The sequence below is a fragment of the Diachasmimorpha longicaudata genome, chromosome 20 (genome assembly GCF_034640455.1).
Source record: "Diachasmimorpha longicaudata isolate KC_UGA_2023 chromosome 20, iyDiaLong2, whole genome shotgun sequence".
NCBI classification, from domain to species: domain Eukaryota; kingdom Metazoa; phylum Arthropoda; class Insecta; order Hymenoptera; family Braconidae; genus Diachasmimorpha; species Diachasmimorpha longicaudata.
This window is the reverse complement of record NC_087244.1, coordinates 1,727,719-1,748,898: the sequence shown is the minus strand read 5'-3', so window position 1 is coordinate 1,748,898 and position 21,180 is coordinate 1,727,719. Positions and strand designations below refer to the sequence as shown.

Below are 21,180 nucleotides of genomic sequence, written 5' to 3'. Positions count from 1 at the left end.
TGATTTCATTATTTTAATTGAATAAAAATTAATCACTTCACCCCCCCCCCCTCTAGGGATATAAAAATATTTATTGTGTGGAAATAGGGTATTAACACTAGATTCACAACAGACTCTGTATTTCTCATAATTTTTTTCTTTACATTAAACTAATCTTTAGCATTATTTTCCATATTTCTCATTTATCGAAAGCTTTCATTCATTAAAACGTTACAATGGTGGATATTAATCGTCAATTAATTCTCCTTCACTTAAAGCTAACACACAGACACAATTTATCGAGTGATTACACACGATTACTGTCTATTTTCTAGCCCATCTGGCATTTTAAAAATGTTTTTTTGTACGAGTATTACAAAATTTGATGTATCGAATGAACAATCGTCACTGACGATCAATCGAATGATGATTAGTGATTAATTAACGGTTTTTGGGACCGATAAGTGAGGGGTGAAAACCCTTTGTCCCATTTTATTTCGAGATTTTCATCTTTTAACCAAAAAATTTACCTTTCTGTCGCCATCTTGACTCACTGAATATGAGATATCAAATTTTATCTAGATTACGATCAAATTTGGCTGTATCAAAAATAGAGAGCAAACGTTAAAGCTGTTCTTGATCCTAATTAACCTCCCCCCCACGTCCCCAGCGACTCTAGAACACTGAAATATTAATTAATGAATATTTGGCCCAGTCGCTAACGTCCGCCATCTTTAATGATAGAATCTGTCGTCTAGAAAATTTCCTAAACAATATGGCGGCTCCCATCATCGAGTGGGGAAAATGGCCGTCATTTTGGTGAATCAGAAACAGCTTCTCATGTCGTTTCCAAATGTTATCAATAATTTTCCACTTATCAACAACAAAAATTGAGGTTCGACAGTTTTATCAGTGTTTATCCCATCGATTTAGTGCTCCCTGTGACGTTATCAAAGTGAGTCGCCATTTTTGTCGCCAATTTCCTGGACAACAGATCCCATCACCCCACCCCCCCCCCCCCCCCCACCCCCGTGGGTACAATTGTCACATGAGAAACAGTACAAACAACAGGAGAAACAAATGAACTGTCTAATTTCCCTACGCTAATTGCTACATCACAATCAGAAAAAAAAAAAATGTTTAATATACCGCACCCTCAGATCACCAATAAACGACCACCAGGACGTTCCGACATCCCCAGATGTATCACCACAAGCCCCAATAAATATTGAACAACATCACTAGTCATTTCATCATTAATAACCGATAAAACTGAATATATAATCATAATAATTAAGAAAAAAATTATTAAACAAAACAGGGATCGACACTTTGGTTGATTGACGTTCAGATTTTCAAGTATTTTTCAGTCTTGTGGAGTTCTACTCTAGTTCAGGATCAGATTTGACTGATTATTTAAGGCACACCCCCCACACCCCAGGTATTTACCCCCTAAAATCCCATCGACATCATCACCGGGTGATTGACCCACGTTCCAACGACCCAAAAACTCTCCTGACATTAAAAAAAAAAATTATGAAAACGAATGACGTGATTTTATCAATAGAACAAAGAAGTTATTTGTTACTTTGGTAATGACTAGTTCATCCTAAACTCTACCTTAACCACCTCCTGGGTACGATAATGATTATGGCCTGTGATGGTGTCATTTCGACGTAAAAAAAAAAATCAGATAAAATACTCAGTTATTATGGCGTGGTGCACGTTATTCGACGACAATTCGAGGTAAATGTCTACTATAGCCCCCCCGGGAATTATACCGACGATTGTGCTGATCCTTGTGTACAAGGAGAACTAGGCAAACTCGACGAGTTCTGAGGCTATCAGGAGTCTTAAAGTGATTCCTCTATCAGTACAGAATGCAACGCGAATTGAATAACATGAAGCTCAGTGAGATCTTCGCAGTTAGTGAGAATTACGAAGTGCTAGTTGAATTCTTACGTGAACATAAAGTGTTACTGAGAGAGGTGACGTGCCCTATGAAGGATTTCATCACTTCACAGTAAACCACTCAATCAATTTCGTGAATCCTGTGACACATGTTCACACACAAAATATTGAGAGATCATGGAGAGACCAAAGGACAACTCCAGAGGTACGGCACAAGTGAAGACCACTACCAAAGGTATCTGTGTGAATTCATGTTTAAGAGGAGGGTATCATTCCATGATAGAGTGACACAATATTTGGAAACAATGGCCAAACATTACACACGTGAATTTAAATCTACAATAACTCAAGGTGATCCCGGGGATAGCCGTACCCAAAAGGAATAAAGATCAGCCATCGTCTAAGTTGATAATAGTGTAAACAAATTTAAATTCTCTTTTATATATTGAATTTGCTGCTAGAAGTGAGCAGTGGTGGAAGATTACACTTATCATCAACACAAGACGTTTAAGGTAAAAGAATATGTTCACCTCTGGAGGGATTAACTGCGCCTGGGTGAGTGAATACCAATTATAACATCTCTTTGTATTGTCCATTGTCTCTAAATGTACCAACATGTGTTGTGTTGGGGCCGTCAACCGTCACGTCCACGACGTGTCCCTAGGTAATGCAGAGAGTGGTATACAAATTTCAACGTTATGTGGAAGCTAATTGTTTCCCCAAAAAACGGTTTGCAAATTCGTTATGAGGAGGTCGAAATCTATTGACACTGAAAATAATCGGATCGAAATTCCGTGGGGGGATGATACTAGACATTTACCCCCACCATCTCCATCATCACATAACCTCCTGGCACATCATAGTCAGAACTGAATTCGATAATTAGGACGTGGTATTGACCTGCCTTTTGCCGGTGGAAGACTCGATATCGACACATCACTAGCTGCCCCCCCTGAGTCCCTTCCCCCACTCTTCGTGGACACTGTACTCCCAGTGCTGAGACCCCTGGACATTCCCACCTGTTTCCTGAGACTGGCTTTACCATCTCCATCACTGAGCCTCCCATAATCACCAATTCTCCGTGTGGGTGGTATCAGGGACCTGCCCTGCATCTCCCTGTGCTTCACATCAACCCCCACCAACTTCTTCGTATCCCCCAGTCTCTCGTAATCACCACCAGATGGCTTTTTCATACTCGTCGACTGACCACACCCCTCCAGCCTCTTTTTCCTCTGATTCTTCACATCAAATCTTCCATATTCCAGTGTACAATTCCCCGAATCCCTTCCCTTCACCCCAGAATCCACCCCAGGACCTGGATCCGATTTTTTCCTCGTCTCACCATCACTCAGACGACAATAACGTGATGTTGATTTGAGGGTTCGTGGTGGTCGTGGAAGTGAACTCGGTGGTAAACTACCAGCACGTCTCATCTCTCCCTCCTGCATCCTCTGTCTCTGCGAAGACCTTCCCTGCTTCTCCAAGAGCATCATATCCTCGGGTTTACCATCGGACAGTCTCGATACTGTACCTTTTATCACTCCATAATCAATGATAACACCATCAGTTCCAGTATCATCCAACAAACGACTCTTACTCGTTCCTCCACTTGTACCTGGACAATCTACACTCGCCAATAATGACTTGGGTATTTTTCCTTTTCTCGACGCAGTGCCTGGATTAGAGAATCCTGGAAAACAGCAAAGTGCCCGCTGAAAACAAACGAAAATATTCCCGAACCATTGGAGAGGAGGTAGGACCAATTGTTTTTTTTTATAGGTTAGTGGTAAATAAACACCAGGACATGCCAAAACTCGTGGAATATTCGTTTGTTTTATCATCAAATACATATTGGGGGATGATAATGAGGTGTCAGGGGGGTTAGTTGGAGATCACAGCAGCTCAGGGTGGGGTAGAAAACGTCAAACAGTTGGGGAAATGTTGGGGTCAGTGAAGGACAACTGGACTTGACTCGTAATTTTTTCATTTTAATTGTTTACGAATGAGTTTAAATGGTTTTTCTGTGGTAAATTATAAACAGAGATCGACAGTGATGTCATTGTTATGATATTATGATGATTATTTGGAGTATAAACAAATGGTTTGTGGGTTTTAGTGAATAATTGTGGAGTTTTTGTGGAATATTGTGGGCTAAATAAATGATTTGGTCAATTGTGAAGTGAAAAAGTCATTAGTGAAGTTATTAAGAGGTTAAAAAGGTGATTGATGTCGTCAGGAATGACATGAGAATATTTTTTAATCGTTAATTAATAATTATTTATATGTTTATTAACATTAAGTGAATATTTTTGACAGGAAAAATGAATAATATGACGTAAATTGAATGATAAATAAATAATTAAGTGTTTGACTGTCACGTTCGTCATGGAATAATGATTTTATGGAACATCATCCTCAGGGTACGTCAAAGAATGTAATCACTATGTTAATTAAACGATAATAAACAATAAATTCCATTATTTATGACATGAAAATAACTCACTTTCTGTCAGTCATTTTTCATCGATAAAATAATAAAAATACTTTCTGTCATTATCGTTCAATGAATTATTAATTAATCACTTCATTAACTTCAGTCATTGGTGTCACAATAAATAATTTATTTATTCCTGTCACTGGGATTTAATTATTAACAATTTGGGGGATTTTTTTTGTCGATCTCTGGTTATAAAATTTCGACATTTTGAGGTTAGAACGAACGTTCTGGACGTAAACTAATTTATCATCGATATAATTTAACGTTAATTAGTTTAAACAAATTGAGGAGTGGGTTATGGATTATTAAACACTGTAAAAAATTAATCTGCATAATGAAAAATTATTTAAAATATATTTAATTTATTGTTGGCAGTATTTTTTTTACAGTGCAGTGACCATTAAAATTGTGACAAAATTCATAAGAATTTTCCACATTTTAATTAACAAAACAACAAATTAATTCACACACTAAATACCATACGATACCTGATAGCAACAATTGGAATTATGATTTTCTCATGAGCTGAAATACCTGACGATATGACATAATTTATAACCGAATGGAGGGGGGGAGGTTAATCCGTGAAATTAATGTCGTATAATAAATATGATACGATAAAATAATAAAAAATCTGTCAATAAATTATTTTTCTGAACTAAAAAGTGTGAAAAAAATCATCAAAAAATCGAAAAAAAGTCATGAAAATCGTATGCCCCAGGTGACAATTATTATAAACTTCAATTCAACAAATAAATAATATTTATTTATCCCCCCGAAACTCTGATCTGCCTTATCGACAGCTGACAAACCCCATCCTCACGACAAAATAATAATAATAATAATAATAAATGATGAGGTAACGGATTATGGACATCGACGTCAGGGATGACTCGCCAGAGGATTGACTGAAGTAGAGGGTGAGTTCTGGGGGTGTGGGATGACCCCAGTGGTATCGTAATACCTCACCCCAGGAGGTGCTGGTCCTCAAATATTTTTTTTTTTGAAATTAGGTAACACTAGGATGTGCCGACACTCGGCCGTGTTACTGCCGACGTTGATGGTAATTACGGCCGACAGTACGCCGACATTGGTAATAGGATAACTTTTATGGTGCGGTTGTTTATGGGATCTCAGTGATTACCTATTAGAATCCAAAATGGTGGATTTATGGCAGCCAGTGGAGGTGGTTTATCGTAATTTATAATAGATGACACTGAGGTGAGTGTTGGTGGTACTCAGTCAGGCCAGTAGATGGCAATGGCCACCCTAACAGATCACTCGATGGTGACTCGATAGCAAGTGAATTAATTAAAGTGTTAATTACGTCGATGTCTAGACAAATGTGTCTAGATCCCTTTCGTTGATTCAAATAAAATCATTGACTTTTATTCTATTAATCGTTCACATTGTATATCCTTCAACTCCGGCGGTACGTCGGCGAGTGAGGCACCTGTATACCGATCGAGAGTTGCAGACCGGATCACTCCACCATTACCATCTGCTGGTTAAATTTGACAAGTATTCTGAGACGAAAGGCATAAAAACAAAGTAGTAAAAGGCTTATGAGACCAGCCACCGAGTGCAACCCTCACCACACGCTACATTTTTTTCATCTTTTCCTGTACCCAATAATCACCGTCGACAGTGCTGGCACCCTGAGGATGTTGGAGACCGAGGTAAATCCTCCAGTTCTGTCAATTTTTCCCAGAACAACCGAACAATCTCTCGTTTCGCAGCTTGAAAAACGACTATCTGCAGCAAAAAACCTCCAAAACACACCACCCCTGCACCTCAGGACTCGCCCCACCCCCTGAATACCCCACCAGGATGACCCTCAGGTCAGTCACACCCCCCAGAACCCACCCCCCCACTTCAGTCAACCCTCACAACTACACTACACTGTTGAGATTCTTCCTACCTTGCTGAGCAGCTGTGAATCAAGCTCCTTAAGTTGATCATCGAGGCTCTTGTTGGTCTCCTCAAAGCTACCCTGTTTCCTGTACTTGTAGCTGTCAGTCACCCCATAAGTGGTAGCACTACCATACCCCCCACCACCACCCAGAACACTGCTGCCACCTGACATACGAACTGACAATTAGTCAATGCAGAAAATACGTCATGATAATCATCAGATTTAGGATTTTTTTTGTCATCCTGGGGGACAATATTTACCGAGCTCTGGTGTACTGGTGATACCCGGATGATCTGCTGATGTACTAGAGTGAGAGGAATGTCCAGCTGGATAACTACAGACTCCACTGCTGCTGCTGCTGTCCTTATCATACGTGTGTTTCTGAAGGACACGAATCATCGCGTCTCTCTCAGCGAGTTTTGACTCCAGATCCTTCATCCTGGGGTCAGAAGGTTAAATTAATGGCGGAGAGGACTTGGAAATTACACCTGGGGGTCGACCTGGGGGATTTCACCCCTATCTAGGGATTTTTCTGATGGTATTTAGGGGGATAGAGTCGTTTGGAAGATGGAGAACGTCTGGAGGACGTCATTCAGAGCTTCTGGGGATTTTTGTTATTGTCATGAGGGGGTTGGAGATGGGATTTGGCCTCCAGGGGATGATGAAAGAGGTAATTGACGAGTTGGGGATGAAAAGTGGTGGGGAATTGGGGATTTTGGAGTCTTACCTGGATTCAAGGTCAGCTAGTTTCTTGTGGGCCGCGTGGACTTCGTCGAGATGCCTCATTTTCTCGGATCTCGCCTCGGCGATGAGCTTCTCCGCGTCCTGACTGGTCTTCTCCAAAGCAGCGATTTTCGCATCCCTAGAGATGAAATTGATGTAGAGGATTTTGATGTAATTTTTTAGTTTTCTGGGGATCTGGTGATTTTTTGGGGTTTTTTTGGGGTATTTTTGGAGGTAGAATAAGTGATTTTAAGGTTCTTGATGATGTTTGAAGTCCTAATGGACCCAAATCCCCAAAATCTCCCCAAAAATCCCCTATAAATCCCCTATAAGTCCCCAAAAAATCCTCTACAAACCCCAAAAACCCCCTACAAATACCTACAAACCTCCAAAAATCCCTACAAACCCCCAAAAATCCCCTACAAATCCCTACAAACTCCCAAAAATTCCCTACAAACCCCCAAAAATCCTCTACAAATCCCTACAAACCCCCAAAAATCCCCTACAAATCCCTACAAACCCCCAAAAATCCCCTACAAACCCTCAAAATCCCCTACAAACCCTAAAAAATCCCCTATAAATCCCTACAAACCCCCAATAAATCCCCAAAAATCCCCTATAAATCCCCAAAAACCCTATAAATCGCTAAAAATCCCCTATAAATCACTAAAAATCCCCTATAAATCCCTACAAACCCCCCAATAAATCCCCAAAACCCCTATAAATCACTAAAAATCCCCTATAATTCCCCAAAAATCCCTACAACCCCCCAAAAATCCCTACAAACCCCCAAAAATCCCCAATCCGCCCCCCCCCCAAAAAAAAACATAAAAATCATCACTAACTTGGGAAGACTCGCAGCATCAATAGCAGCCTGCCTCAACGCACTCTCCTCCAAATACCTCTGCTCCCACTTGGCCACATCTCCCTCAAGCGACATAATCTTCTCATCCCTCTCCCTCACTCTCCTCCTCAACTCCACCAAACTCTCCCCAACACCCCCATCACCCCCACACAATCCCCCACCCCCACCACCACCACCACCACCACCACCCTCCCTCAATTCCCTCTCAAGTTGTCCCCTCAACTGTCTCTCCGTCTCCTCACGCCTATCAGACGACGCCTGCAACGATGACAACGCCCTCTGCAACTGTCCCACCCTATCAACATACACCTGCTTCTTCCTCGACTCCTCCTCAAGCCTCACAACATTACCCTGTGCATTAGTCAGTGCCGTATCAAGTATATCAATATGAGTTCTTTGTTCTTGGAGTGTCGCCCTCTGTGCAGCAAGTTCAATTTCCTGACGTTCCTTCGCTGCTGCTAGTTCCTTATTCTGAGTGATTAATTGGCCAATCAGAAGCTCTCGTTGGGTTAGCTCCTTCTTCATGGACTCGACAATTGTGGTGTCAGTTCTCGTGGTGAGTAAATCAATCTGATCCCTCAGGGCGCGATTTAATTCGGTTAATCGTCTCACGTCATTCTGGAGTCGTAATCTTGCCGCACGTTCGAGCTTCTCCCGACGTTCACACGACGCTGCCAGGTCTTCATGAGCACGATGGACCTTCGATATCTCCAGCTCAAGCTTCTGGGACTTTGATACCTTATTGTAACATCGTTCTAGTTCGAGTTTTAGGGAACTGTTCTCCTGAATGACGAGCTGAATCATTTCTGATGGCGGCCAGATCTCGGTGGAGGTCCTCTCAATCTCCTCACGACCTTTTGGATGGGGTCTGGGGGATGGGGGATCGTAGATGTCGTGATCTAGACGATCTAGACGTGATAAATCAGGTTGGGATCTGGATAGGGTGAGTTTTTCAGTTGGACCCAGCATGCGGTGCTTTGATTTCAAGGGATTTAGGATCGTTGTTGGTCTGGATGACGAATGATCGACAAAATCCTGGTGATTTTGATTTTTTCTTGGCTTCACCTCCTTCGCCAGGTGCTTCAGCACCTGGGATTGATTCAAATAATCGTCTGGGATGTCGGTTATCTCCTGGCAGCTGTTTGTGGGGTCGTAGTAACGATCTTCCTGGGGTAGGGTGGAGAGGGATTGCATGATGGGGCTGGTGGAGTGGCCCTTGACACCTGTGTCACAGAAAAGGTAGCCCATGTCACCAGGATCACGTACTATTGATGATAATCTGCCGGATGGTGACCAGGTGCTGTCGTCATTGGCGTTGTGAATGATGAGGGTGTTGTAGGAGCTGGTGGATATGTCGAGACTGCTGCGATTTGAGCCGACACTTGTGCGATTACTGAGATTGTCCTTGAGGCTGTTGCGATTGGAGCCGTTGATGCTGTCTTTCAGGCTGTTGCGGTTGGATCCAGTCAGGGATTCCTTGAGACTGTTGCGGTTTGATGAGCCCAGGGTGTCCTTCAGGCTGTTTCGAGGGATTATCGTGCCCTGGAAGATCAGGGGGTGGATTAGTGGTGGAGTTGTTGGAGATTGGGAGGTGGGGAGTGTGATTTTGGTGGCATTTGGTTAGGTTTTGGGGGGTTAATGGTGATGTCGAGGGGTAAATGATGATGTCCATGGGTTTTTGGGAGTTTTGGGGGTGTTTAGGGTGGGGGGAGAGGGTGATCTGGGGTCTGGAGGTCGAGGGGTGGGTGAATTAACCTCAAAATCGACAAAATTTCATCAAATTTTTGTCTTTGACGAATGTAAATATCGAAAATTGTTGGATTAAGACCGAAATCTCTTGCAAATCACCATTTTGAAAATGAATTATTGATCCCCAGGTACTTTTGGACATCTAAAACCGTGTCCAGACCCCACAGTCACCACCTCCATCCCCTGAAACCCCCATTTCCACCCCAAAAACGAAAATCCACTTCTCTCAGTCGACGCCATCTTTGTTTTCTGTCAAAAAGTGATATCACAACGACAAAGTCCCTAACCTGACCCTTGTCATCAAGATGATCAACCGAATCATCATCTGGACGATCCCCCAGTGCCTCCAGTCACCCCCCAATGCCTCCAGTCACCCCCCAGTGCCCCCAAAACCCCATAAAACTCACTTTTTATGTCATCATCACGACTCACCTGGATATTTGGTATATTTTCTTTATGACTCGATGATCTCGATGGACTCTGCTGCTGATTCTCCTGCCCCTGGGGCTCCTGTCTAGCTGTATGACGTATCACATACCTCTCCTCGTTGCTCAGGTTCTCGTTGGAGGTGGACACGTCAGTGTCACTGCCACTCAAGCTCTGGGGAAGCCCTGGAAATCAAATAAATTCGATAATTCGATGAATTGTTCGTCGAATTGGTCTAGATGACCACCAGAAAATGATGATTTAGCTTACCTTGAGTGGATAATTGTTTACGTTGGATATTGTTGTTCGTGAATGGGAGGAATCGACCTGTTTGCTGGAGTGAACTCATCCTAGAAGTTCATTTAGGGCATCAGCTGCTGCTGAAAGATTAAAATTTCTGTCTCGTGGAATTTATTTATCATGACTGGCCTCAATCAGAGGTCAGGGGGCGCCTAAAAATCGGGTAAAGAGTTTTGAGATATTGGGGGAACGATTATGAGCCACTATAACACCCTAGGGAACACGAATCTCAATGACTCCAACAAAATCTCCCTATAAATCCCCAAAACTCCCTATAAATCCCCATAATAGCTCAGAAACCCCCTATAAACCCCCCAAAATCCTCCAGAAACCCCTATAAATCCCCATAATGCCCCCAAAACCCCCTAGAAATCCCTACAAACCCCCCAAAATCCCCTATCGATCCGCATAAACCCCCTAGAAATCCCATAAACCCCTATAAATCCCCAAAACCCCCTATAAATCCCCAAAACCCCCTATAAATCCCCAAAACCCCTAGAAATCCCCTAAATTCTAACCGACGATGGCATCATCCAGAGATTCTGGTGGTGATGGTACGCCCCCTGGGGACATCACTACGAATTTATTAATTAAATAACTGAATCAGACGTTTTGGGATTGGATTTCGGCCCTGGAAGATGCCTCCAGGACCTCAAGACACCTGGAAGGTGCCATAAAAACTTGAGGTTATGAACTCCTCAGGTCCCACGACCTCCAGAACCACCAAAAGGTACCACAAAATCACTTTTCTAACGAAAAATGGCGAATAAATCGTGGGATTAGAACAAAGGAAACGTTTTATGGCACCAAAATGTCTTCCAAATCACGTGAAAATCATTTTTTAATCACAAAATACAACTGTTCACTCGTTTAATCAGTTGATGACTCTCCACCGAACGTTCACGATCATCAAATTCCATCGGACGTTCACCCTGACCCTAGTCTAGGGGCAGAGGACACTGACAGAGGTGTCAACACTCAGGAATTTCGATAATCCAAACGGATGCGAATGATTTCATCATATCAACTCCTCTGGAATTCCAAAAATTCACCTCCAAACCCCCCTCCTGGCCCCACCCCACGTCATTTAGGGGTAAAAATGTCCCCCAAAATGTCCCATAAAATCCAAAAATACATTTTTCACCTCATGTTGGTCTCCATACTCCACCAAACTCCCAAAGTCAGCCAAAGAGTTGCACAAATAAACAAAAGGAGGCAAAATTCATTGTTATCAGATGCCATCGTACCCCAAAAACCTCCACCCCCGCCCCCCCCCAAATTCACCTAATTACCGACTCGAGGGGTTAATTGAGTTCAGGTACTTACGGACAATTTATTCACCAGGACACGAGCGAATAATTCGTAACTATTTTAATAAATTAGGACCCTTTACTCCGCCGTCCACGAGAAAATAAAAAATCGTTAATTAACGCATTCCTCCCCAGATGGCGACATAATCCAAAATGGCGGACCTCAAAATGGGTGGGGGGTGGTAAAAAGCACCTGGTGGGTCGTACCCACAAACATTCGATGAATAAAAAAATGTTTTGTTGAATAACAAACGCAGAAAAGCTGATTTTCCATTTGTTTATAACGAAAATTGTTGTTTTGTGTCGTTTAATATTTTTATGGAATGAAAAATCCGGCTTTGGACGAGTGAAAATAGCAGATTTTTCCTGATTTTCGGAGGCTGAAGTAACATTTTTTCATTGTTATTGTTTATTTCGGTGATTTGGGGAATAACAAATGACCTTTTGATGGAGTGATACCATTTATCCTGCCAGGAAAGCTGAAGTTGTTGATGGAGATTGAAAATCCTTTGTTTGTCCCACCAAAAATTGTCAGACATTCGACGTAAAAAGTTTACTATCACATTTTTTATTGTTTAAAGACAAAGCAGATGTCAATCATCATCTCCAGATGCCCAACATACGATAAATAATGTTATTTTAATTAAACTAATTAATAAACAAAGTTTTTTGGTGAATTCTGGAGCTGAAAGGGGACAATGACAATAAAGAGGTTAATTACGTTAAAAAACAGTAATTAATTCCCTTCCTGGACCACTAAAATCGTATTTATAATCTTGAAAACACCAGAAGTGTCTCAACACAACAAAATTTTCATAAACAATAAGAATTTGTTGTAATAAACAAAATAAATCTGACAAATTCGGTTTTTCTGGAATTTTCTTTGTCTCAAAACATCAAAATGTCGCCATAATCGTCGCCATTACGATTTTCTGGAGCCCCCCCTTCAATTATCATCTTCTCCACTAATTATTATTAACAATCTTCATCACAATTAACTCCTCAATTCAATTGTATTCCCCTTTTGGTTATGTAACACACGATTTTTGTCACAATTGTTCGACTTGTCAACATAACCTCACTTTTCTGCTCACAATTTCTGATTATTAATTAACAAAAATGGGAGGACAACTGCACCGAGTGTTGAGACCCTTCCGGTGGTTGAAGTTGTCATCCTGGAGCTCGATCCATCAACAAAATCCAGGATTTTTGACTCCAAAAAGTAAAATTTTGCGCGACTCGTGGAGTTTTCATGAAAAATAATCAAAATATTTGAGGATAAAAACCATTTTGTCATCAAATCAATGGGTTCTGACCACCTGGGGATCATCCCCAGGTGGATTTTGTCAGTTAACATTCTGATTTCAGGTCAACAAAGTCCCCTCACGACCTCCAGTCCCATCAACAGCAGAATGTCTACAAGAGAGAGTCAAGGGAGCCCTCCAAAGCCCCAAAAAGTTGATTACGATGGACTCCTGGAGGCTCAGAGGGACAAAAGTGTCCTGATCATCGATGTCAGGGAGCAGATGGAGATCGACGAGACTGGGAAACTCCCTGGGAGCATTCACATCCCCAGTAAGTTGATAAACCAACAAAAATTGACCTGAAAATCGAGTTTTCCAGAGTTTTTGGTGCATAACTGACTGTAAAATCCTGTATTTAACCACCAGGAAGTGATTATAACTCATAATATCAATCAAAATGGCGTCAACATGTCCTCCAGGACATGAAGAATGCAATTCCCAGGGTCTGAATGACCTCACAAGGTCCAGAATGACAATAAAAACGAAAATTAGTCCCAAAATTCATGAAATTCAGGTTAAAAGTCATGTGGATCACCTCCAGGTGATCCAGACCTCCAGAAGTCTCCAACGATCATCACAATTATGCTCTTCCAAATGTTATTAACAAATAAAACTCAATTTTGTTTGAGGAATTTGCAAATTTAGAGGAGAAAACGACGTTTTTTGGAGTAATTTTGAGGTTATGTCATGTTTTTTTGGAAAAAAATCACAAAAAGTCTGTTGTGCTCCTGTTTTTCTCCAGTGGGAGACGTGTCTAAGGTCCTGGAGGTCCTCCCTGATGACGAGTTCCAAAAAAAATACGAAAAACCGAAGCCAGGGAAGGAAACAAAGATAATCCTGAGCTGCAGAGCTGGAATGAGAAGTGCAAAAGTCCAAGATGAGCTGGAAAAATTGGGATATCAGAAGTAAATCGATAAAATCCCTCCCTAAACCATCTCCAGGACTCTTCCGGAAGACAATTAACAAAGACAATCCTTGTTTCAGTGCCTGGAACTACCCTGGGGGCTGGGGTGAATGGGAAAGCAAACAAAAGTCCTGAGGACATCGAAAATTCCCTCCAAACTCACGAACTTTATTTATAAAAATTGTTAATCACAATCTGATTGTTAAATACTCATGAAAACCATGGAACCCCTGTCCTTTGTTACTAATAAATAAATAAAACAAAATGGCGGAGCTCACAGAGACGATTTTCTTCACAAAATCTCCTCCAAAGACACGTTTGTCCCCCAATATCGTGTGTTCCAACTCAACTCATCACTTTATCCTCCCAATTAGCACTGGATAATCATAATAATACTGTTCTAGAAGACGATAGTGTTGGTTAAGACCTTGAGGAACCTCCCCAGACCCCGAGAATCCAAAAAAATCCCCAAATTTTCCCCCAAAAGACCAAAATCTCAGGAACAAAGACTCATTAACCCAATTAATTCGATGTTATCTCCAACATTATCATCCCCCAGCCCCCCAAACCCCCCAAAAACACCCAATTAACCCCCCCAACGACCTCCGACGCCCCCTCCACCACCAAAAGAGCTCGATAATTCAGAAATTCTCCTGACCAACACCTCCAACTGCTCCTGGGACACGTCAAACCCATCAACGAGTCCTCGAAAACTCCTAAAAACTCATTTCCCAGCACTTTCGACCCCAAAATCCCCCACGAGAATCACCACTGACGATCCCCAGGGACAATGTGGCCCTCCCCAGGTCCAATAACCTCAAAATCTCCTGCGATTGTGTCCCAACGATAGCCCAGTTGTCCTCACCACGAGAGGTTAGACCGTGAAAGTTCCCCAGTGGCTGAAAAATCCCAGGATGTCGTTGATAAAGTGATTAAAGTGCAGTTTTCTGTGAATAAATCATCAGAATCATCAACAATGCCACGACTTTCGATGCTTCCACGCACATCCAGGATCGTAGCCCTTTGTTCAGCTGCTAATTTCATAAATGCAGCTGACAGGGTCATCATGCCAATTGCCATTGTCCCCATGACCGATGAATTCAAGTGGAATCTACATTGGCAGGGCTGGATACTGTCTGCATTTGCATTTGGATATTTTACGAGTCAGGTAAAGGCCATAACCTCCATTTTCCCCCCATTTCCTGATTTCCAGGTCATAAACGAGATAATTAACCTCTGTAGACATTTAATTATGATTATTGGAGCCTCTGAAGTGTTTATTCCGCCATTTTTGTCGTTTTTTGGTGATGAGACACCAGGAAAGTTGGAGTTCTTGAGGTGCCATATGGCATCCAGGAGGGTTGAACCTCTGGACACGTTTCTATGGTCTTTGTTAGTTGTTTATGGGGGGGTTAACGATGAAATTGTTATTGTTTTAGGGTTGAAATGATAATTTATGGAGGAAAAACGAGAGTTTTCGACGGTTTTTTTACGTTTTTGGAGACAAAGGAACCGAAAAACCAATAAATATCACACCCCCACACGTTCTGGGGGTACATTTTCATTCATTCCACCTTCTGCACCCTCCAAAGGGTCCACCAACCCCTTAAAACAATCATATTTAACGTTTTTAGACCTTTGGAGCCATCAAAGTCCCAACTAACAAAGAAAAAACCCAAATTTTCGACTGTTTTTCACATTTTTAGACACAAACTAACCTCAAAAACCAATAAAAATCCCTCCCCACACCTTCTTCGACTACATATCCACTTACTCCACCCCCTGCATCCTCCAGAGGGCTCCCCAACCCCTTAAAACAATCACATTTAACGTTTTTAGATTGTTGGAGCCATCACAGTCAACAAATTCGGCTGCAAAACAGTCCTGATGTCAGCTGTCCTCCTCTGGTCAATCAGCACAATTGTCACACCACTTCTAGCCCACTCTGTACCTCTCCTGGTCACGTGCAGAGTGATCCTGGGACTGGGGGAGGGAATAGGTGAAGTCAATCGCCATTTTTTACCCCATTTCAACCCCTAAATGACTTAATTCAACGTAATTGTTCCTGGAAATTTGTTTTTTTTCAGGTCTCCCAGTCATTTTTCATTTATTTGCACACAGTGTACCTGTGGAGGAGAGGTCCAGGGCCTTTGGGTACCTCGTAGCAGCTGGATCTGTTGGACAAGTCGTTGCCTCCATCGTATGTTGACGAAATTACGTTAATTTGACGTCATAAACTGTTTTTTTGGGGTTTTTTCTGAGGTGGGACAACCTAACCTCAAAAATTTTGGACAAAAAAATCGTTTTGGGGGTTAAATTGTTCAGTTTCAGGGGGGGAGGTGTGATAATTAATGTTTTTGAGTCATTAACACATGTGAGGAAGTGATTTAATTGAGTTTAATTGAGTTTAATTGGATTTTATTCCATTTTATTCGATTTAACAAAAGAATTCTCGAAAATGTCACTAGATTTCGTCTTCTAGATGTGTCCCAGGGTCCACTGGCAGACAGGATTCTACTTATTCGGTACCATAGGCATCATCTGGACCTTCCTATGGACGATTTTGTACCAGGAGTCCAACACCCAGGACGAAATACCCCTCTTCGTGCCAAAGGTACCAAAAAAATCGCCAAATTCCCCCAGAATTTCATGAATTCCCCAGAAAATCATCCCCCAGATGACAAATCATGAATTTCCCCAGGTCACCCAGAACCGAGTGGTCAGGTGGACAGAGCTGATTGCCCACTGGCCCCTCTGGTCCCTGTACATCGCCCATTTCGCCATGAACTGGAGTAATTACATCATTATGCAGTGGTTGCCAACCTATTTATCCAGGAATTTGTCAGCGAACAAAGAGAGCATCAGTCTCACAGCACTTCCCTACGTTGTTAACTCCCTCGTGGGCATAGGTGAGTCCCCGGGGGCCCTTCATGTCCTTCAGGACCTTGATGATGATTTTTTGTTGCAGCTGCTGGACACAGTGCTGATAATTTAATCCAAAAAAGATGGCCGATTCTGTCTGTTCGTAGATTAATGACAAATATTGGGTTGATTGGACCTGGTGCATTTTTGTTGGCGTTTTATGCTGTTGATAATTTGTTGGCAGCTGTTGTGTAAGTATAATCAGCTAAATCATCATTTTTCATACCTTAACATTGAAAATTAATAACAAAATGGCCGAAAAAAGTTGATTTTTTGGGGAATTTTAGGATTTTGAGGTTAGAAACACATCAATATCTCATGTTATCGTCATAAAAACGTTAATTAGGAACGTTCTGAGCTAATTATGAGTTCCCCAGGGACGTTATCATCGATAAACAATCGATTAAATCAATTTGTTTAAACAAATGGAGCATAAAATCGAGAAATAACTCACAATTTGGCGAATTTTTAATGGATTTTGATGGTTTTTTTTTTCAGATTTGTGTCCATTTCTATGGGTTTGTGTGCATGTAACTCAGCTGGACATCTGAGTAATCATGCTGATGTTGCACCAAATCATGCTGGCATGACATTTGCAATATCTAATACAATAGCAACAATACCAGGTATTTTATGTGGTCCATTGACTGCTGAATTGGTTACAGCATCGAGTGGTAGGTGGATGCCAGTGTTTGTTCTAGCAGCTGCCATTAATTTCACTGGTGCTATTATCTATCAGGGTCACAGTGCAGCACTTCCGGTTGTGTAAACAACATTAAAAAAAATTTTTTTAATGCAAAAAACATTTTTTTTCGATTTAAAAAGCGATTTTTTTTGAAGAATGAAAGTCGTTTTTGTGGAAAAATGTCAGCAGTTTGTTGATTAAGTGATTAATTAATTAATTAATTACTTTGTTGGTGGGTTTATTGATTGGTTGATTGAGTCATCGATCGATTAATTTGTTGATTGTAAATTAAAATTTGATTTTTGTCGCGTCGTCCACGAACTTTTCGACATATCACGTTACAACGAACCGTAAAATTCAAGTTTTTTTCGGTTTTCGGGGGGAAAAACATTGAATTGTTGGTCAATTTAATTGTTTATTTATGATATTTAATAACTATTGAGGTCGTTGGAGGTTTAGATCTCAATTTAAGATGTAAATGATGTATAAATTTTACATAATGTACATACGAGAGTTATTTTTAGGGATTAAATAACGTACGTTGTGAGTAAAATTGATTTTTTCAAGCATAATCAGTCTTTATTCAATTAATTAAGTGATAATTAGTCATTAGACATGATCATAGTACTTCACCAGTGATTGATATTCGATCCTGTGCTGACAGCAGACCAATTTAGGGCGTATTAATCCACTTTAATCCCTTTTTACGTCGATTTTTTCTGATTTTGAGGTTATGTTTGGTGTCAATCTCCTGCACCGAAGGAAAAATCAACTTTGTCAATGAACTTTTGTCATAAAAATTCCTCTGTCACGTTCCTCATCAACTCCAACCCTCGTACTCATCATCCAAGACCAGCTTGTGACAATAATCATAACATTTCACCCTCAAAATCTCCAGAAACAAAAGAATTTTCTGATTTTTCATCGAAAAGTAAGTCAAAAATTCTGAAAATCAACTTTCAATTGTTTATTTGTCCAACGAAACGTTGGAGATCGCCTCCTGGGGCAGGATCACCCTCCTCCTGACCCCGGAAATTGTCCCCTGGACCTTCAACTGTATTTCGTCCTCGTCGTCGTCAATCGAATCATCAAAAATCGTCTGATTCCTGATGTTCGTGATACATTCGTTGATGAACGTGCAGACGATGTTGATGTAGACATCTGGGTAAACTGCGTAGAGTTTGACATGTGGTGCATCAGTGAATAGCACCAGCTGAACAGGTACCCCACGTTCAGCTCGACGACTTCCAAATTTTTCAACGTCCTGAAGGTTAATTGACAAAAATGTCATCAAAACTAATTAATTAAATCGTTTCTGAATGATTTTTTCGGCTTGTCTGACCCCCAACTCAATCAGGAACAACAATACCACAACAATACAACAATAACAATTATTATTATTACTCTAACAAACAAAATGGCGACGAACAAAGGAATTACGACGTCATCGTGTGTTTTATGAACAAAGAAAGACAGAAAATCAACATTTTGGGGGGAAAAACGTTTCCATTCGACCAAGATGACCACCAGTTGGTGGTGTACTGGTCTAGAGGTCCTCAGGGATGATGTTGGAACGTGAATTGATGATTAGATGACGTGGGAAGTGACGAAAAGGTGTGGTAATGAGTAATTAACGAACATAACCTCAAAATCATGAAAAAAAACGTTGAATTGGGGTACGTTCAGTGTCTCCAGGAGAATCAGGCGATACCAGGGGGTGGGTCAAGGGGTGAGACATCTCTGGAGGTCGTTATGGTACCCCAGATCATGAATTATCGTGATGTGATCAGGATAACGTCGTAATTCTGTCGAAAAAGTGAGGAAATACTCACTATTGCAGGTATTAACGTATCAGCATTTGAGTAGAGAAAGAGTTGGGGCCAGGAATGTGGTTCCTCAGTGAGTTCAAAGGGATTTGTTGATGCTCTGGTGCCTGGACTCCATGAACGAGTGATGATCTGTAATGAAAGGGGTGGAAAATGGCGTCGATCGACATTTTTGAGGGGATAATCACGTGTGAGGTACCTCGTACACCCAAAAAACTGATAAAAATATCGTTATGAAGAGGGACATCGGGAGATTTGTCACTGGACGACCACCAACTATTGCACTGGCTGCCCTGAAGAGTGAGGAGACCCTTCGTTCACCTGGGGAACTGTCGAATATGACGCCCTTCACCTTTTTTTGGGGAAACAAAAGGTATTTTATTAGTTTTTTGGGGTTATGGTGGGGTTTGGAGGACCTGGGGGACTTCTAGGGGGTTCTAGGGGAGTTCTGGGGACTTCTGGGGGGTTGATTGGGGTTTATGGGGGGTTATGGGGTCCTGGGGGGTGGGTTAATGATTACGTTGATGTGATTTTTCATCTCCTGCATGACGAGACTTATCTGCTGGTACAAAATGGCACCTCCATTGCTGAATATGTGAAAGAATATCGGATGTTGGTGGAGATTTTGGTCGAATATCATCTGGAGAAGTTGTCTTCCAATGACTGGGATCTTATCACGTCGCCAGAGGAGAAATTCCACTGGTACTGTACATCTCATTGTTATCCAACTGAAAATGATAAATTAAAATGCTTCAGTGACAAAGGCCCTCGAGGCCTCGAGAACAAAGAAAGTTTTAAGATTGTTTGGTGGTTGTGTTGGTGATTGAGGGGATGGGATGAGGATTTGGAAGTCTTCTGGGTGAATACTGACGTCCAGGTCACTAGGGTTCGTCCCCAATTCCCAAAGGGATGATGAATAGATGACATAACCTATCACGATTTTTCGTGCATTTGTTGGTGAATTAAAATGTTGGATTTTTGCTGTGGTAACGGGGGTGATGAACGTTTAGTGATCTTGAAATATTGAATTATTGATTTTGAATATCATCGGGTGATTTATCAACTAGCTCTCTGTCATTGGAGATGCTCGTTGTCGTGCTGGTTTATTCCAAATCGAAGATTAATGAAGAGATAATTATTTGGTTCTTTGATGAGTGACAAGTGCAGGGATTATCCGGGATCATCATGGAGGACATGTACCTGATGTGGAGAGGGTCAGCCAGGTGGACAGGGCTCTCCTTGCTAGGGACAAAGCCTTTTATCATTCCCAATAAGTCGTGACATAACCTCCAATCTTTAATATCAAATTTATATTTTCGGTGGTTATGTCAATGGGAACTTTATACGATGATCATTGGCATTTCATGACACCTCCAGGAAGGCTCGATTGAAAGATACATCTCGATTTTAAGGGAGGGCCCTTGAGTTTCTGTTATCCCTCATTTTAAATTCAATAATATGGTTCGTTCAATGGAGAATTAAATCGTTGAATTTTCATTTGGAGAGATAATTCATTGACATGACATCTTCCTGTACCTTAAATCCCTTATTCTGTCTCCAAACGTACCATAAAAAACCCCAGAATATCCCCAGAATGTCACTAGATCCCCAGGAAATCCAAAAATTACATCAAATTCGCCTGATTTCAGCCAAAAATTACCTTCTCTCCTCGTAAATCCCACTATATTTCGCCAAATATTTGTCCTGACAGCCGGCCCACCCCAACAGTATCACCAGAGGTCTCTTGTCATCCTCGTACACGAACACAAAGTCGTCCCTGGGGTCGTTGGACGACGTCGTCTGGATATTGGGCACAACAAGATGAAAATTAATGTCCATTTTCGTCATTTATCCCGGCTCCAAC

The 21,180-nt window shown here is 41.5% G+C and overlaps 4 protein-coding genes across 9 annotated transcripts in view; 2 read left to right on the top strand and 2 right to left on the bottom strand.

Moving 5' to 3' along the window:
• Positions 1 to 102: 102 nt before the first annotated feature.
• LOC135171458 (angiomotin-like protein 1) lies at positions 103 to 12,396 on the bottom strand. 3 transcript variants are annotated; one of them, XM_064138002.1, is made up of 8 exons: positions 11,692 to 12,396; positions 10,336 to 10,445; positions 10,072 to 10,250; positions 7,871 to 9,432; positions 7,030 to 7,164; positions 6,563 to 6,741; positions 6,309 to 6,478; positions 103 to 3,602 (listed from the first exon to the last, which is right to left on the bottom strand). In XM_064138002.1, the coding sequence occupies exons 2-8, from the start codon at positions 10,412 to 10,414 to the stop codon at positions 2,754 to 2,756; spliced, it is 3,153 nt and encodes a 1,050-aa protein (XP_063994072.1). In that variant the 5' UTR covers positions 10,415 to 10,445; positions 11,692 to 12,396; the 3' UTR covers positions 103 to 2,753. The 3 variants fall into 3 exon arrangements, with proteins under 3 accessions (XP_063994072.1, XP_063994074.1, XP_063994073.1); XM_064138004.1 differs by having other exon boundaries at positions 6,309 to 6,466; XM_064138003.1 differs by having other exon boundaries at positions 10,336 to 10,442.
• Positions 12,397 to 12,644: 248 nt separating this feature from the next.
• LOC135171479 (thiosulfate sulfurtransferase/rhodanese-like domain-containing protein 3) overlaps positions 12,645 to 21,180 on the top strand; it is an 83,294-nt gene continuing 74,758 nt past the window's right edge. The window contains exons 1-4 of one of the 3 annotated variants that reach the window (XM_064138044.1): positions 12,645 to 12,897; positions 13,026 to 13,250; positions 13,722 to 13,884; positions 13,964 to 14,021. In XM_064138044.1, the coding sequence (XP_063994114.1) occupies positions 12,795 to 12,897; positions 13,026 to 13,250; positions 13,722 to 13,884; positions 13,964 to 14,018 (546 nt within the window). In that variant the 5' untranslated portion in view covers positions 12,645 to 12,794 and the 3' untranslated portion in view covers positions 14,019 to 14,021. Of the gene's footprint in view, positions 12,898 to 13,025; positions 13,251 to 13,721; positions 13,885 to 13,963; positions 14,149 to 21,180 lie in introns of those variants that run through there. The other 2 variants (XM_064138045.1, XM_064138043.1) reach the window with 2 other exon arrangements.
• LOC135171470 (uncharacterized) lies at positions 14,531 to 18,062 on the top strand. Its single transcript, XM_064138026.1, has 7 exons — positions 14,531 to 15,051; positions 15,723 to 15,882; positions 15,971 to 16,083; positions 16,366 to 16,497; positions 16,585 to 16,792; positions 16,852 to 16,996; positions 17,304 to 18,062. The coding sequence occupies exons 1-7, from the start codon at positions 14,860 to 14,862 to the stop codon at positions 17,572 to 17,574; spliced, it is 1,221 nt and encodes a 406-aa protein (XP_063994096.1). The 5' UTR covers positions 14,531 to 14,859; the 3' UTR covers positions 17,575 to 18,062.
• LOC135171472 (transmembrane protein 53) lies at positions 18,039 to 21,164 on the bottom strand. Of its 2 annotated transcripts, none has more exons than XM_064138028.1 (5): positions 20,977 to 21,164; positions 19,837 to 20,044; positions 19,516 to 19,668; positions 19,323 to 19,448; positions 18,039 to 18,754 (listed from the first exon to the last, which is right to left on the bottom strand). In XM_064138028.1, the coding sequence occupies exons 1-5, from the start codon at positions 21,162 to 21,164 to the stop codon at positions 18,458 to 18,460; spliced, it is 972 nt and encodes a 323-aa protein (XP_063994098.1). In that variant the 3' UTR covers positions 18,039 to 18,457. The 2 variants fall into 2 exon arrangements, with proteins under 2 accessions (XP_063994098.1, XP_063994099.1); XM_064138029.1 differs by lacking the exon at positions 20,977 to 21,164 and adding an exon at positions 20,517 to 20,877.

Excerpts from the sequence above, each read along its gene's own strand:
- LOC135171458 (XM_064138002.1), bottom strand. The coding sequence starts at position 10,414 with ATGAGTTCACTCCAGCAAACAGGTCGATTCCTCCCATTCACGAACAAC. Across the intron at positions 10,251-10,335 it reads TAAACAATTATCCACTCAAG|GGCTTCCCCAGAGCTTGAGT; the intron begins GTAAGCTAAATC and ends TTTGATTTCCAG. Across the intron at positions 6,742-7,029 it reads CTAGCTGACCTTGAATCCAG|GATGAAGGATCTGGAGTCAA; the intron begins GTAAGACTCCAA and ends TTCTGACCCCAG.
- LOC135171470 (XM_064138026.1), top strand. The coding sequence starts at position 14,860 with ATGCCACGACTTTCGATGCTTCCACGCACATCCAGGATCGTAGCCCTT. Across the intron at positions 15,052-15,722 it reads TTGGATATTTTACGAGTCAG|ATTGTTGGAGCCATCACAGT; the intron begins GTAAAGGCCATA and ends TAACGTTTTTAG. Across the intron at positions 15,883-15,970 it reads GGGACTGGGGGAGGGAATAG|GTCTCCCAGTCATTTTTCAT; the intron begins GTGAAGTCAATC and ends GTTTTTTTTCAG.
- LOC135171472 (XM_064138028.1), bottom strand. The coding sequence starts at position 21,164 with ATGACGAAAATGGACATTAATTTTCATCTTGTTGTGCCCAATATCCAG. Across the intron at positions 19,669-19,836 it reads AGATGAAAAATCACATCAAC|GTGAAGGGCGTCATATTCGA; the intron begins GTAATCATTAAC and ends CCCCAAAAAAAG. Across the intron at positions 18,755-19,322 it reads ATACGTTAATACCTGCAATA|GACGTTGAAAAATTTGGAAG; the intron begins GTGAGTATTTCC and ends ATTAACCTTCAG.